Source organism: Brassica rapa, chromosome A08, assembly GCF_000309985.2.
Source record: "Brassica rapa cultivar Chiifu-401-42 chromosome A08, CAAS_Brap_v3.01, whole genome shotgun sequence".
In the NCBI taxonomy this organism is placed as follows: Eukaryota; Viridiplantae; Streptophyta; class Magnoliopsida; order Brassicales; family Brassicaceae; genus Brassica; species Brassica rapa.
In genome coordinates this window covers 2,598,214-2,611,732 of record NC_024802.2, presented here as the reverse complement: position 1 = coordinate 2,611,732, position 13,519 = coordinate 2,598,214, and the positions used below count along the sequence as shown (strand labels likewise).

The window sequence follows — 13,519 nt, the reverse complement described above, 5'->3', positions numbered from 1 at the left end:
TTTTCCATAAAAGACAAAACAGTCAAACTATTTATTTGGTCTTGTAATGATCTATTTTGGTTATATGATTACAGGCTTTGATGTAACAGAAGTAAGTGGGAGCTGTCTTGGTGGGTCCCAGGTTCGTTCCCAGTCTTTCGCATTTTAGTTTGACCAAATTTATTGATTTTATAAATAAAACACAACACACGATCGATATTTATTTTCATATACATATGGTAGATAATAATAAATTCGGTGGTTGTGGCTACTGAATACAAGTATACAAATCTTGACCAAGTGAAAATACAAATACAAACACACAACTGGTGATACAATCATCAATTATGAGTATAGACATCTATATACGAAAATACATTAACGATTTCGTTTTGTAGTATCGTCATATCAAAACCAAAGACATACTTGGATTTAGATGTCTTAAGCTTCACTTCTAAGATTATGTAATCCATCTCTTTTCAAATAAATAGATTTTTTTCACTTTTTATATCTTATTAATAAAATAAATTTAGTTAGTTTTTTTTAAAGTAAAATAGTTACATTATTCTTAATATTAACAATTTTTAATAAATCAATACTAGTTTTAAAAGCTTATGTGTAGAAACCTATATTTATCCATTAACTAATAAATTCAAAAGTTATTTTTTTACATATTAAAATGGATAAGAACAAAAAATTATCTTTACAAAATAAATTTTTAATTTTAACTTTTGGTAACGAAAAATTTTCCAGCATAAAATGACTTGACAAAAAAAAACAATTTGCGAATTTTCTCAACTTTGTTCATATGTGTGAAAAACAAATCCAGATATTTAAACGTAAGCCTGTGAGTAGGAGTACAAATGAAATAATTTACGGTGGCTAAATGGTTGAAAATTGTTTAACAAACAAATATAAGAATAATGTTTGAACAACTTATAATAATATTATCAATGCAAAATGCTATTGTTTTCTTTTGTCATCGCAAAATGATATTGGTATTAACGAAGAAATAATAAACAACAAAATCTATACTATTAAAAGGGAAGCACTCTTAAAAAATCTACTTATAAAAAATTGTTGGACCCTTTTTTTTTTTGGTCTTCCTTATATATTATATGTTATCCCTAATTCCCTATTTAATCTCACTTTGTTATCAGCAAAATAAATATTATTATTTGGGCTTTGAGCGTTTAATTTAAAAAATATAATTTAACTGATACAATCCATTCAGAAAATAAAATTATAAATCCAATTAATTTTTGTTACAAAAAAAAAATTAACCAAATTAACTTTAGACCCATTTTTTTACAAAATCCCAAATTCTGAAGACCATTTTATACATAAATACATATAAATGTAACATTATTTAAATTGTATGGATTTCTAATAATAAAATATCTGTCACAAACTGATTTTTTTTAAAAAAATATATATAATAGTTTGATAGAAAATTAAAAAAAAATAATACTTGCTACACTATTTTGGTAGATTGATAATTAATATATTTATAAATAAACTTAACAATATTTGTTAAAAGAAATTTTTTATACAAGTCAAATGTATATTAATATATCAAAAATTTATAACACAAAAAACAAATTATATTTTTCTCAGTGGGTTAATAACGGTCTTTTTGATTTTCAGATACTTTTACTATATTCATTTTATTATATTCTATCTCACTATATATGAGTTATTAGATTTTACGGTTCGACCACAAGTCTGATTCGGATATGAAAACTCAATAAAAACATTGTACCGAACTGAAATAATAATAATAGAACAGCTTTTAAATATTTTAGATATCTAATAATAAATATAAATTCATTTAATATTTGAGTTTATGATCACCAAAAAAATATCCGCGCTTCTTAAGCGCGGGTCAAAATCTAGTAAGTGATTAAGACTTAACAAAAAAATTTATTGGTGCGATTCTATTACTCAACAAAATGTAGACAGTAAATACCATTTAACATCTCAACGTATAAAACAAAATGAAACCATAAGATAGATAATATATTCGACACTGCTTATGTTTTAAATGCTGAGATTGTGTTGACAAGAAAAAAAAAATACTGAAATTGTTACTTTTAGAATTTTTACACTTTACAAAAAAAATAAACAAAAACGGAATGTTAATATCATTTTTTATTTAGTAAGCTGTAAAATTTTCTTGATTTAACTTAATATGTTTATTCTGTCAAATCGAGCACACAAAAAAAAATTCAACTCTTTTGTATTTAATTTCTGAAATTTCCTTTCATTGATTTATAGATCTTACTTAATATTTATTACATAAAAATAATATAAACATCAATTTTCATAACAAATTATTGTTGTTTAACAGCTGGTATCAAAAATGGACAATTATATTGTCTCCATATTTTATGCGAAGTTCATAACATTTTATAAAAACAACTAATTTTATCAAACCGAATAGATAAAATGTTTAAAATTTAAATTCACCAGATGAGAACTAACCAACAAAGTTATAAAAGCCACACGTGTGGCGCATACCCTGCGCAGATAAGGTCTCCTCCTTCCTTCGTCTTCCTTCTCTCAAATTCCAAAAAAAGAAAAACAAATCCTAAAAGCTCAGAAAAAAAACTTCCAAAAATGCCGGGGAACTTAGAACCGTTGGATCTCGGAATCCAAATACCTTACCATTTCAGATGCCCAATCTCATTGGAGCTTATGACCGATCCAGTAACCGTCTCAACCGGTCAGACTTACGACCGCACAAGCATCGAGTCATGGATCGCCACCGGAAACACCAGTTGCCCCGTCACACGCCTCCCTCTCTCCGACTTCACTCTCATCCCTAACCACACTCTCCGCCGTCTAATCCAAGAATGGTGCGTCGCCAACCGCTCCAGCGGCGTCGAACGGATTCCCACGCCGAAACAGCCGGCGGATCCGATATCCGTCCGGTCTCTCCTCAGCCAAGCTTCCGCAATTTCGGGAACTCACGTCTCCGTCCGCTCACGCGCCGCCGCGATTCGTCGTCTCAGGGGATTGGCTAGAGATAGCGAGAAGAATCGCGTTTTGATCGCCGGTCATAACGCGAGGGAGATTCTCGTGAGGATTTTGTTCGCTGACGTGGACGTTGGAGTCGAAACGTCGTCGTCCGAGGTTGTTACCGAGTCCCTCGCGCTTCTGGTTATGTTTCATATGACGGAGGGAGAGTGCGAGTCCATCTCCTCGGATCCGGGTCGGGTCGGGTTTATGACCCGGTTACTGTTCGATTCATCGATTGAGAACCGGGTCAACGCCGCGGCGTTGGTAGAGATGGTGTTGACCGGATCCAAATCTACGGATCTGAAAATGATAATCTCCGGGTCGGGTTCGGTTTTCGAAGGCGTGATGGATCTTTTGAGAAGTTCGGTTTCATCGCGGCGAGCTTTGAAGATCGGAATCAAAGCGCTCTTCGCTCTCTGCCTCGTGAAACAAACGCGCCACCTCGCTATCTCCGCCGGAGCCCCGGGGACTTTAATCGACCGCTTAGCGGCGGACTTCGATAGGTGCGATACGGAGAGGGGTTTAGCGACGGTGGAGCTTCTCTGCCGGCTGCCGGAAGGATGCGCGGCGTTCGGAGAGCACGCTTTGACGGTGCCGCTTCTTGTGAAGACGATTTTGAGAGTGTCGGATAGAGCGACGGAGTATGCGGCGGGAGCGTTGTTGGCTCTGTGCACGGCGGAGGAAAGGTGTAGAGACGAGGCTGCGGCGGCGGGATTGGTGACGCAGTTGCTGCTTCTGGTGCAGAGTGATTGTACGGAGAGAGCGAAGAGGAAAGCTCAGATGCTTTTGAAGCTTCTCAGAGATTCATGGCCGGACGATACTCTTGTGAACTCCGACGAGTTCGGTCGTAGCGAAGTGGCGCCGTTTTGATTTTTTTAGTTTTCTTTTCAAACAAGTAATTTATTATTTTTGTTAGAGATTTTAAAGTAGTCTTAATCATGTAATTAATTTTTAAAACATTTTTTGTTTATCAAAAGTTCTTTTTCTTCTTGATTATCTGTCTTTGCAAGTTTTTAAAGTTGGAAAGGTTGTTGAAAAGCAAATGAAAGCTATACGACGACCAAAAAGAAGTGGAGGTTACAAGTAATCTTTTATATGCTAATCTATTTCCATAACGATAAATATTAAAACCAAGATGAAAAGTATGACTGCAACTCGATATCAAATCATAAAAAAAAAATTGAATGATACAATTTATACATAAGGCAATGGTCTTGATATGAAATCAAATAAAGAAACTTTGATACTTCTTTTTGTCAACCAAATTTCATTTAAATAAGCCCAATGAACTAAAACCCATTTAGAGAGAAGTAGTGTTGATCGAGTCGTGACCATCTCCATGATAGCATCTTGTTGCTCTACAAGACACGCGTCATAACACACTTCCTTTATGCACGAAGCAGCAATCTCGACCGTTGTGAAGCTTTCATCCTATAGGAAAACTATGTAATCGATCATTTGTCTCTATCACCTCTTCACAACAGCAAGAGGGGCTATGCCTCAACAATGGAAGCTTCGGTGCTCCTTAACTCCAACACCAATTAAACATAATCTCTTCTATCATCATTTTTTCTCTTAACCAATTTTCCTTTTCTAGTGATGAGAAGTGAGCCGCCGTCTCAGATAATTTTAATACACAAAATTTGTTTCCGTTGCACTAAAATTGACAGATTGAACAACACAAAATTGACTTTATAATATATAGTAAATTATTTATTGATAAGACACATACGAAATCTGCTCCGATTTTAGTTTGAAAATCATAACAAAATTAGTCAAAACAAAAAAAAGATCTGACAAAATGGTCAAGTTGATCATAAGAAGGAAAATTTTACATGAAGCACACAAAAGAATAAAAAAAAAAGAGTATCATTGCTTTGATATATCTTAGTTCTTACTACTTGTTGATATGGTTTTTAGTAGTTTTCTAGGTTTTTGTAGTCTTTTATCTATGTTTTCGGATATTATAGGTGTTTGGATGTTATTTGAGACTTTGGTGAAGCTTTACATGGATTTCAAGAAATTTTCGCGATAATTTGAAGCAGTAGGAGCAAATGGCAGTTGAGGATCAATTGATTGAGAATCGTAACATTAATGGATCAATCGATCCGTCTTACCCGAACTCGATCAATGGTACTTATGGATCAATCGATCCGCGAGCGAGAAGTGAAGAGATCTATCAGACAAGAACTGAATCGATTGATCTCATTGTTTGATTGATTGATCTGACGCGTATGAGCTAGACTGAAATTTTCCTTTTCCTTTTTCCTGTTTTGGTTTTGCCCTTTTTCCAAAGTAGCCCATTATCTATAAACACCTCTTAAGACAAAAAATAGAGAATTAAGCTTTACTTTTAAGAAAATTATTATGTTTTTTAGTTGAAGGGAGAAGATATATTATTTTCTGAACCCCAGTTGCTTCTCTGTATCTAATAATGTTATCTAAATTGATTTGTGTTCCTGCTTTCATGTCTGAGATAGTTTCATTATTAGGTTGAAGGGTTGTTGAAGGGATTTAGATTGAATGTTTAGGGTTGATAGTTTGGAGAATTTTCATTAGATTTTTTACATGGAATGTTCTTTATGCTTGATTGGGCCAATTAGTTTATTGATCTTAGGTTGATTAGATACATCAAAAGTTGATTTTATTGCCTGAAACAAATCCTTGTGAGCAAGTGTCCTTAACCAATGAGAGTTGATGTTATTGTGCTATGTGAATATATCAAAACTCAAACTTAATACATGTCTAATCTCATAGGCTCAACGAGAGTTAGTTCTCTATGTTGCTAAACATTGTAATTGGAGACACATGAGTGGAAAGATTATACAACTATGTTTTGAGTTCACAAATGGTTCTTTGTTAACTCCTTGCTAGACATTGTAATTGGAGCCACAAGAGTGGAAATATTATACAAATATGTTTTGAGTTCACGAATGGTTTTTCGTTAACTTCCTAAAAAAATACTTGCATTAATAATCTGATTTTCTACAAATTACCAGATGCATAGCGCTTTTTTTTTATCGTTTACATAATTTTTTTTATCTATTATATTTTTTGTTTAGTTACAAACCCATCTATGTTTCTTTTAGCTTGATTTGAAATGAGAATTGAAGTATGTATCTAGTCATTTAAATTCTCAAACCCATCTATATTTTACTATGCATTTGCAGTTAGTTTATTGGGTTAAATCTCGAGTGATCATGTTTCAACCTTATTTTATAGGTTTTTGAGATTTATTTTTTAAAGACATTTAAATTTGTTCTCTCTTTTTTTGACCTCACTTTCATCGTTTTAGTACCTTGGACACTGAAGTCTGAAGATACGGGTGTTGTTGATGGATCTTTGACTGCAGAAACAAGATCCAAGCCTCCCAGAGAACATGTAAGAAGGACCATTTCTCCATTTCTATGCCTATGTCAAGATTAAATCATGTATCATTCTCTATTTGTGCCTAATATAAGGCAATCTTTTGATATCATATCAAATAAGAAACACTTTAAGAACTTCTAAGGTTTCCTCACACGCTCATCATTCTTTTGAATTGTTTTTTTCCAATTGATATTTTTTTTGAAGTTACATTTGAGTTTTCTCTATTTGTAATCAACATCAGAAGAAGAATTGTTTTTACGTTTCAAAATTTCATCGACTAACTTGAGAAGTAAAACTGAAAAGAAAAGATAAAAGTTGTTTCGTTAAAGTTAAAAATACATATAAATATGTATAGCTAAATATTATAAAAAGCAAACATATACGTAACTCTAGAGGATTCATCAGTTCCTTGCAAAGTAGCTGTTGGAGCGTTGTTGTCTGAAAGAGGGAAAGAACATCAACCAACACTTCCTGTGGTGAGAAGCTTGCTTTCTGATGCGTTGAGGATTGATCCGACAAACAGAAAAGCTTGGTATTACTTAGGTCTGGTTCATAAGTACGATGAACGTATAGCTGATGCTACTGATTGCTTCCAATCTATGCTTGAAGAATCTGATCCTATTGAAAGCTTCTCAACCAATCTTTAATATCATTCCACAAACTCATTGCTACAAATATTTAATATTTTCTTTTGTAACTAAATATTTAATATTTATATGTTCATTTTTACATAGCCTTCGTTGCAATAAGAACTAAGAAGCACTACAAGTGGAGAAACTTTAATGTACCCATTTTTATTAACACTTTTCCGATAAGAAGATTTACAGTCCAATATTGCTTTCCCACCTACCATCGGTCCTCAAACAACAACAGAGGTCCGTGAAAACACATATGTAAAAACTTATTGCTTATGGGTCCAAGGTGTATTTCTTGACATATAATTATACCACACATTAAAACAATGATACTTTAGAAAGACATTTAGAGTTATTTGTCAAAAGACAGAGTTATTAATTATTAGTCATTTACATCCACATTATCACCATTCTCTGGAGAGAACAAAGCTACAGATGCACTGTCTGGCTGATGTACAAGCTGTTGCAAGGCTATATCTAATCATTCACCAATGATGTGCACACCTTTTATCTTGATCTTTTTCCCAGCCGGGTCTATCAGTTACACAGTTTAAGTCGTGATTGGTATGATTTGATTATATTTTTTAAAACCGAATTAACTGATTATTGACTCAAACCGAACTTAGCCGGTAACCATTTAAAAAAAAAATAGATTGAAATTGAACGTAAACTTAAAATTTTGGTTAACGTCAACAATTTTGGTTTAGTCAGACCTAAAATATGTGATTTTCTTTGGTGAAGAAGTAAAAATTAAAATAATTACTTGTGTAAGTATTTAATGTTTTAAATATTCGGAAATTCAGACAAAGAGAGAGTACGTAGTAAATGAGAGATAATATCCCACAGTGTGAAGCTATTGTTTTAACTTTTAAATAGAAAAAGGATTTACTGTTCAGACATGTTTAATCATCTACACAGTAACACAGACATCTACATTCTACTTATGCATGTAAAAACATGAGTTTTTTTTTGACCTTTTCAATCATCAACTGAAGTTTCATACCTTCAGATATTGGATGTTGAAAATGGGCTTAATCCTTTGTGAAGGCATAAAAATTAAAATGTCTGGACGGAATTGTTAATGGCCCAATCTGACATACCGACCTAATCAATTCCAACCTAAAGATATTATTTAGCAAAAAATACAACCATACACATGAAAATAGTTACATTATCTTTCATTTTATTTAATTCAATGATTACCTCCAAAAAGATGTCCGTTGACTTCTCAAAATTCTTATGAGTCTTCTCATCCTCTATGCTTCAAAAATCTCTCTATATATGTAGTCATAAGCTTATCTAAATACTCACCTCATCATTTCTTCAAAACCAATGGCTTCACTTCTCCTTCTCCTTCTTTCACTCTCACTTGTCAGTTTCACTCTACCTACCGGAGACACCCACATCACCAAGAGAAAATCCTTCGAAATCATCATTGGAGGCGGTGGCAATCCACCGCCGTCACCTTCACCAGAACCGGAACCTGAACCAGAAGATTGCTCTCCACCACCTCCTCCTCCTCCATGCCCTCCACCACCACAACTTCCACCGCCGCAGCGGCAACGTGCACCGCCAAAACCGCCGCCAAAGTCGCGGGGGCAGCCACCGTTGCCGCTACTTGGCTTTGAGAGCCCACTACTAAAGAAAGTGTTCCCAGTCCTCAAAGCTTTCCAGAAACTAGTTACACGCGATCCAATGCATATTCTTAAGACTTGGGAAGGCACCGACATTTGCAACAAATACAAATACCTGGGACTTGAATGCGCAATCTTCCCGAATACAACTGATAAGGCACTCGCGAGCATCCAGTTTAACGGTTTTAACTTCGGTGGCGATAAACTCGTGTTACATAACTTCCTCGACAAGCTAGACACAGTCACGATCTTTCACGCAAACTCCAACGACTTCTTAGGCTCTGTGCCTGAAGTCACCAACTTAAAATACTTATTCGAGCTCGACCTAAGCAACAACAAACTCACAGGAGACTTCCCAGCTTCTGTCTTGAAAGCCAAAAATCTCACGTTTCTTGATCTCAGGTTCAATACTTTCTCAGGCTGTGTTCCTCCTCAGGTCTTTAATCTTGATCTCGACGTCTTGTTCATCAACAACAACAATCTTGTTCAGACGCTTCCATCCAATCTTGGCTCCATCACTGCTCTTTATCTCACATTCGCCAACAACAGGTTAGCTTTCAGATTTAAGTTTTTAAGTTTCTTTTATTTTGGTAAATAATCCAGTTGAGTTAATTAGTGGGCAAATTATTTAGATAACACCAAAAGAATTTACGATAAATATCACATAAATAACATTAGTTAAAAAGTAAAATGAATCATTATTTCAAACTCTTGAACTTTGACTCTAAAAAATATCTCTAAAATACTAAATATAAACACTGATCAATAAATCCAAACTCAAATTGAAAAAAATATAATTTATAATTTAACTAATGTTATATTTTGGTATATTTTGTGTTATTTTAAAAATAAAATAAATTTTATTGTTTTCTTTGGATATTTTTATTAATTGTTGTACCGGTTAATTTCAAGATTGTTTTTGTGTCCCTACTTACAGCTACTATAGTCTGTGTTTTGGTAGGTAGCTAAATTATTTATTTTTATCTTTTTTTGGTGATGTGACTTAGGTTCACGGGTCCAATTCCCGCCAGCATAGGCAACATAAAGTTCCTACAAGAAGTCCTTTTCTTGAATAACAGTCTAACCGGGTGCTTGCCATACCAAATTGGAAAGCTAAACCAAGCCACCGTTTTTGATGTTGGGTTTAACCAGCTAACCGGTCTAATACCATACTCTTTCGGTTGCTTAGCCAAGATGGAACAACTCAATTTAGCCAGAAACAAATTCTATGGAACAATACCAGAGATTGTATGCGAGCTTTCTTCTCTTAAAAACCTTTCTCTCTCTTATAATTACTTCACTCAGGCCGGTCCAAAATGTAGAGAACTCATCAAGAGAAACATTCTCGACGTTCGTATGAACTGTATACTTGATCTTCCAAACCAGAAAACGGCATCGGAATGTTCTACCTTCTTCATGCAGAGACAAACATGTCCTGATCCCAAATCTATGTATCTGATCCCTTGTGGTAAGAATCCAAACGGCGTTAAACTGGATCAAGAACGATTGGAAGCGAAAGAAGCTCAAGCTTCTTCTCCGGTGTCGTATGGGGTACTTAACCCGGACGGGGTTCGGAACCGATAACCTTTTCAATATCATGTTATATATGCTTATAATATATGGTTTGATGTATTTGTGGTTTCCAAGTACAAATGAATAAATGCATTGGTTGTGAAGTTACGGATCATCCCCTAAACATTATATGTATCTTTCATCGTTGTTTAGTCCATTTTCATTTCTGTGAATACCACTTTAAACGTTCCTCTATTTTTCAACATTTTAAGCATCTTCTGCATTTGTAGTAAACTTTCTTCTTTTAGTGTATTGGATTCTCATTCTTATGAACCATGCAGTATCTCCGTTAACTTATCCACTCCATATATATAAACACTTTCAGTACTACCAATCAGTTTTATATCTTAGAATTGAGGTCCATTATTATACCTTTGTTTTTTTGTTTCCAACATGTAGAATCTAGACAAAATTCTAATTTTCTATCACTTTTTGAATAAAGAAGCTGCAATGCATGGTGACAAGTTGGCCCACTATTCTCAATATGTAATGGAGAAAAGAAAAGACAAAGATGATGCATCAATTATCACAAATCCTCTCACCATCTAACATGTATCTATGTTCTTTTATTTATGTTTTGGAGCTGCGTGGATTTACTCAAGCTGTGTGGTTTCTTTTTGTGTGAAAATGAGATTGCGATGATACTTCTCTAATATTTGGCAACTAGTGTAAAAAGAAACAAGTTGAACCATGTGTTATTATAAAATAAAGGGCACACCACGTTAATTTTTTTTTGTAAATTACCAAAGCCTTTGTTCATGGAAGTTGCCTCCGATGGCTCAGTCTTGCTTACTATCCACACTCTCCATTAGCCTGCAAAATATATTGTTAATTTTTATTAACTGCAGAATTTACACAACGTTCAGATTTAAAAAAAAAAAACAAATCAAGAAAACGACCTTGCAAGCTGCAAAATTATCGCAACCGCATATCAAATTGCCGTTTGAAACATCAACAGCTTGCGGAGCTCCTCCACCATCACTTCTCTGAATCAGAGACAAACAAAATGTTACTTAGGGAGTTCATCTAGTGGATAAAATCTTAAATTATCTATTATGGATCTGAGGAACATGGGCTCAATTTCCGTTGGGAGGAGTCTATTCTCTTAAAAAAGGCTAACTTAAAATGGTTAAAGATAAATACTATTATATACTATAAATACCTTGTAGAAATCGACTGCTATGAAGTTAGGCCATCTTTGTCCTGCGGCTCGGTAACATGCCTTGATGGATTCAAGAAGAGGAGCAGAGTTTTGTCTACATGCTACTACCAAGTCCGGAGCATCTGGAAAATGGTTAACAAGTACAAGAGATTTCGATTTATCGCTCATTGGGGCTGATTGAGCTCTGTTAGGACACGCTCCTACCTTCAATCCTCCATTTCCATCTACGAATATTTTTCAAAACATTAAGATAAATATGTTCATACAATATGTTATGCATTACATATTCATATAGGGACACTCACATTGGTTCTCAACCATGTACTTCCACTGATATGCGATTCCTTCGGTTGCTTCTTTACTTCTATCGGATGTGAAAACTAGCAACCTTTGGTTTTGTTGTATCATGTGGTCAAGCGTTGGCCAGTCCCCTCCAATTTTGGGCATTCTAGTAACTGGAAACATGAACTTTTGTAGCCCTGCCGCATTAAAAACTTTTGTGAGGCCCTTGGGAGATTTCACATAGTCTTCTATAATAATCGTTACGACTTCATCCTTGTTATTCTCCAGAAACACTTGTATCTCCCTTAGAACGTTAACCGCTGGTTGCTGCCATTGTACACACACACAAACAAATTACAAACGTTTTCGTGTAGAATACGTAGAAGAAAATAACGTATACAAACTTACGAAGGCGGTGAAATTAAAACACGTTCCATCGAAAGAGTGACAAAGCCAGATATCGTTTTCAAAGTCGTACATGTCGAGCATAAACCCTCTTACACCGTTCTGCAATAGTAATCATCATAACCACACACAAAAAAACATAAACACTGCTTTAGCCAAATCTTAACTACCAGGTCTTCCACACATTTGGATGATTAATAAGAGATTCACACTTCCCAAGAAAATATTAAAAATGGTTTGTTTACTAAAGTTTGAAACTTTGTAATGAATTTGGAGGGAAGGACTCTTACCGCGAGTTGGCTTGTGACCGAATCTTGTTGATTAGTAGGAGCCAAAATTACAGAACCGGTTTTTGACACTTGCCCCAATCTTGCAAACGAGTTGTGTGTAGTTAACCATGCGTACTTGTTGAAAGGCAATCCCTTTACCTTTTTTTTATAAACAATTGGTTTTATCAATATTTAAACGATAATTGGACCATATAAATGATTATAAATTGATAAAAGTGAAGTGTAAACCTTTGAGATGGGGTTGATGGGTTGGGTTCGAGAGCATCTGGGTCTCAAATTATTGTTGGCTAGACATGTTTCACAGTGTAATCCAGCGTCACAGTTGTCGTTTAGTATACATGTTTTTCCTTCCTACGATCCACAACCAAATAAATCAAGAAAAAATAAATTAACGATTATGTTTTTTTTTTCAAAATCCATTTATCAAATTAAGATCATTACACGACCCATTTCTTAGTTCTTGATGATTAGCAACATGGAGACAAAGATCCTCTGTTTCTTTTGTCGGAACAGAGGACATACACAAAGGGAAGTGTTGTAGATTTGATGAGATTTGCTTACCTGGAGAGCAGAGGAAATCTCAAAAAGGAAAGAGGACTGAATCAGGAGAACGATGAGAAGGAAGACCAACCTTTGCAACATTGTTTCCTTCCACAAAAAGAAATGAAAACCGTAAATTAAAAGAAGAAGAGGCAAAGTAGCTACTTCTTCACCACTCTAGTGTTCTTTTGCGTGAAGATTCTTATGAATAGCAAGAAACAAATTAATAAAAGTTGAGAGAACAAAAGGGCAGAATAAGCTGAGCATTTTAAGGATAACAAAATAGTAAACGGAAGTGCGCGCGTGTGTCGGTGAAAGACTTTATGATAACAAAAGCTGCAAAGGTAGGTGGTTGGTTTGCGTTTTTTTCTTCCATAGCTTCTTTGTTTGATTTATTATTTGTGAAGAAATATATCTCTCATGTTCCTGTATTTTATGCGCCATATGTATACCATTGGCCTAGAACTCTCCAGCTGGTGCTGACTCTTAAAAAAAAAGCATTGTGGGTTTCTTCAGTAGGTCTATATTTCCATATTTGGTTATTGAGTATTGTTAATCACAAGAAATAGTCATACTCATACCACACTGATTTGCTCTTAGCATTTAATTGGGACTAATACGTTTTCCTAT

General features: G+C 34.6%; 3 protein-coding genes across 4 annotated transcripts; 2 read left to right on the top strand and 1 right to left on the bottom strand.

Moving 5' to 3' along the window:
- Positions 1 to 1,531: 1,531 nt before the first annotated feature.
- On the top strand, positions 1,532 to 3,996 carry LOC103832926 (U-box domain-containing protein 26). Its single transcript, XM_009109037.3, has one exon. It carries the CDS (start codon positions 2,452 to 2,454, stop codon positions 3,868 to 3,870), a length of 1,419 nt encoding a protein of 472 aa, XP_009107285.1. The 5' UTR covers positions 1,532 to 2,451; the 3' UTR covers positions 3,871 to 3,996.
- A 4,217-nt stretch (positions 3,997 to 8,213) lies between these two features.
- On the top strand, positions 8,214 to 10,415 carry LOC103832924 (uncharacterized protein At4g06744). Its single transcript, XM_009109036.3, has 2 exons — positions 8,214 to 9,187; positions 9,646 to 10,415. The coding sequence occupies exons 1-2, from the start codon at positions 8,337 to 8,339 to the stop codon at positions 10,220 to 10,222; spliced, it is 1,428 nt and encodes a 475-aa protein (XP_009107284.1). The 5' UTR covers positions 8,214 to 8,336; the 3' UTR covers positions 10,223 to 10,415.
- Positions 10,416 to 10,790: 375 nt separating this feature from the next.
- Positions 10,791 to 13,291, bottom strand: LOC103832923 (PI-PLC X domain-containing protein At5g67130). Of its 2 annotated transcripts, XM_009109035.3 has the most exons (8): positions 12,911 to 12,991; positions 12,578 to 12,700; positions 12,350 to 12,487; positions 12,063 to 12,161; positions 11,678 to 11,981; positions 11,373 to 11,596; positions 11,110 to 11,196; positions 10,791 to 11,023 (listed from the first exon to the last, which is right to left on the bottom strand). In XM_009109035.3, the coding sequence occupies exons 1-8, from the start codon at positions 12,989 to 12,991 to the stop codon at positions 11,003 to 11,005; spliced, it is 1,077 nt and encodes a 358-aa protein (XP_009107283.2). In that variant the 3' UTR covers positions 10,791 to 11,002. The 2 variants fall into 2 exon arrangements, with proteins under 2 accessions (XP_009107283.2, XP_009107282.2); XM_009109034.3 differs by lacking the exon at positions 10,791 to 11,023 and having other exon boundaries at positions 11,032 to 11,196; positions 12,911 to 13,291.
- Between the last annotated feature and the right edge of the window lie 228 nt (positions 13,292 to 13,519).

Excerpts from the sequence above, each read along its gene's own strand:
- LOC103832926 (XM_009109037.3), top strand. The coding sequence starts at position 2,452 with ATGAGAACTAACCAACAAAGTTATAAAAGCCACACGTGTGGCGCATAC.
- LOC103832924 (XM_009109036.3), top strand. The coding sequence starts at position 8,337 with ATGGCTTCACTTCTCCTTCTCCTTCTTTCACTCTCACTTGTCAGTTTC. Across the intron at positions 9,188-9,645 it reads CTCACATTCGCCAACAACAG|GTTCACGGGTCCAATTCCCG; the intron begins GTTAGCTTTCAG and ends GATGTGACTTAG.
- LOC103832923 (XM_009109034.3), bottom strand. The coding sequence starts at position 12,991 with ATGTTGCAAAGGTTGGTCTTCCTTCTCATCGTTCTCCTGATTCAGTCC. Across the intron at positions 11,597-11,677 it reads GTACATGGTTGAGAACCAAT|ATGGAAATGGAGGATTGAAG; the intron begins GTGAGTGTCCCT and ends AAATATTCGTAG. Across the intron at positions 11,197-11,372 it reads TAGCAGTCGATTTCTACAAG|AGAAGTGATGGTGGAGGAGC; the intron begins GTATTTATAGTA and ends TCTCTGATTCAG.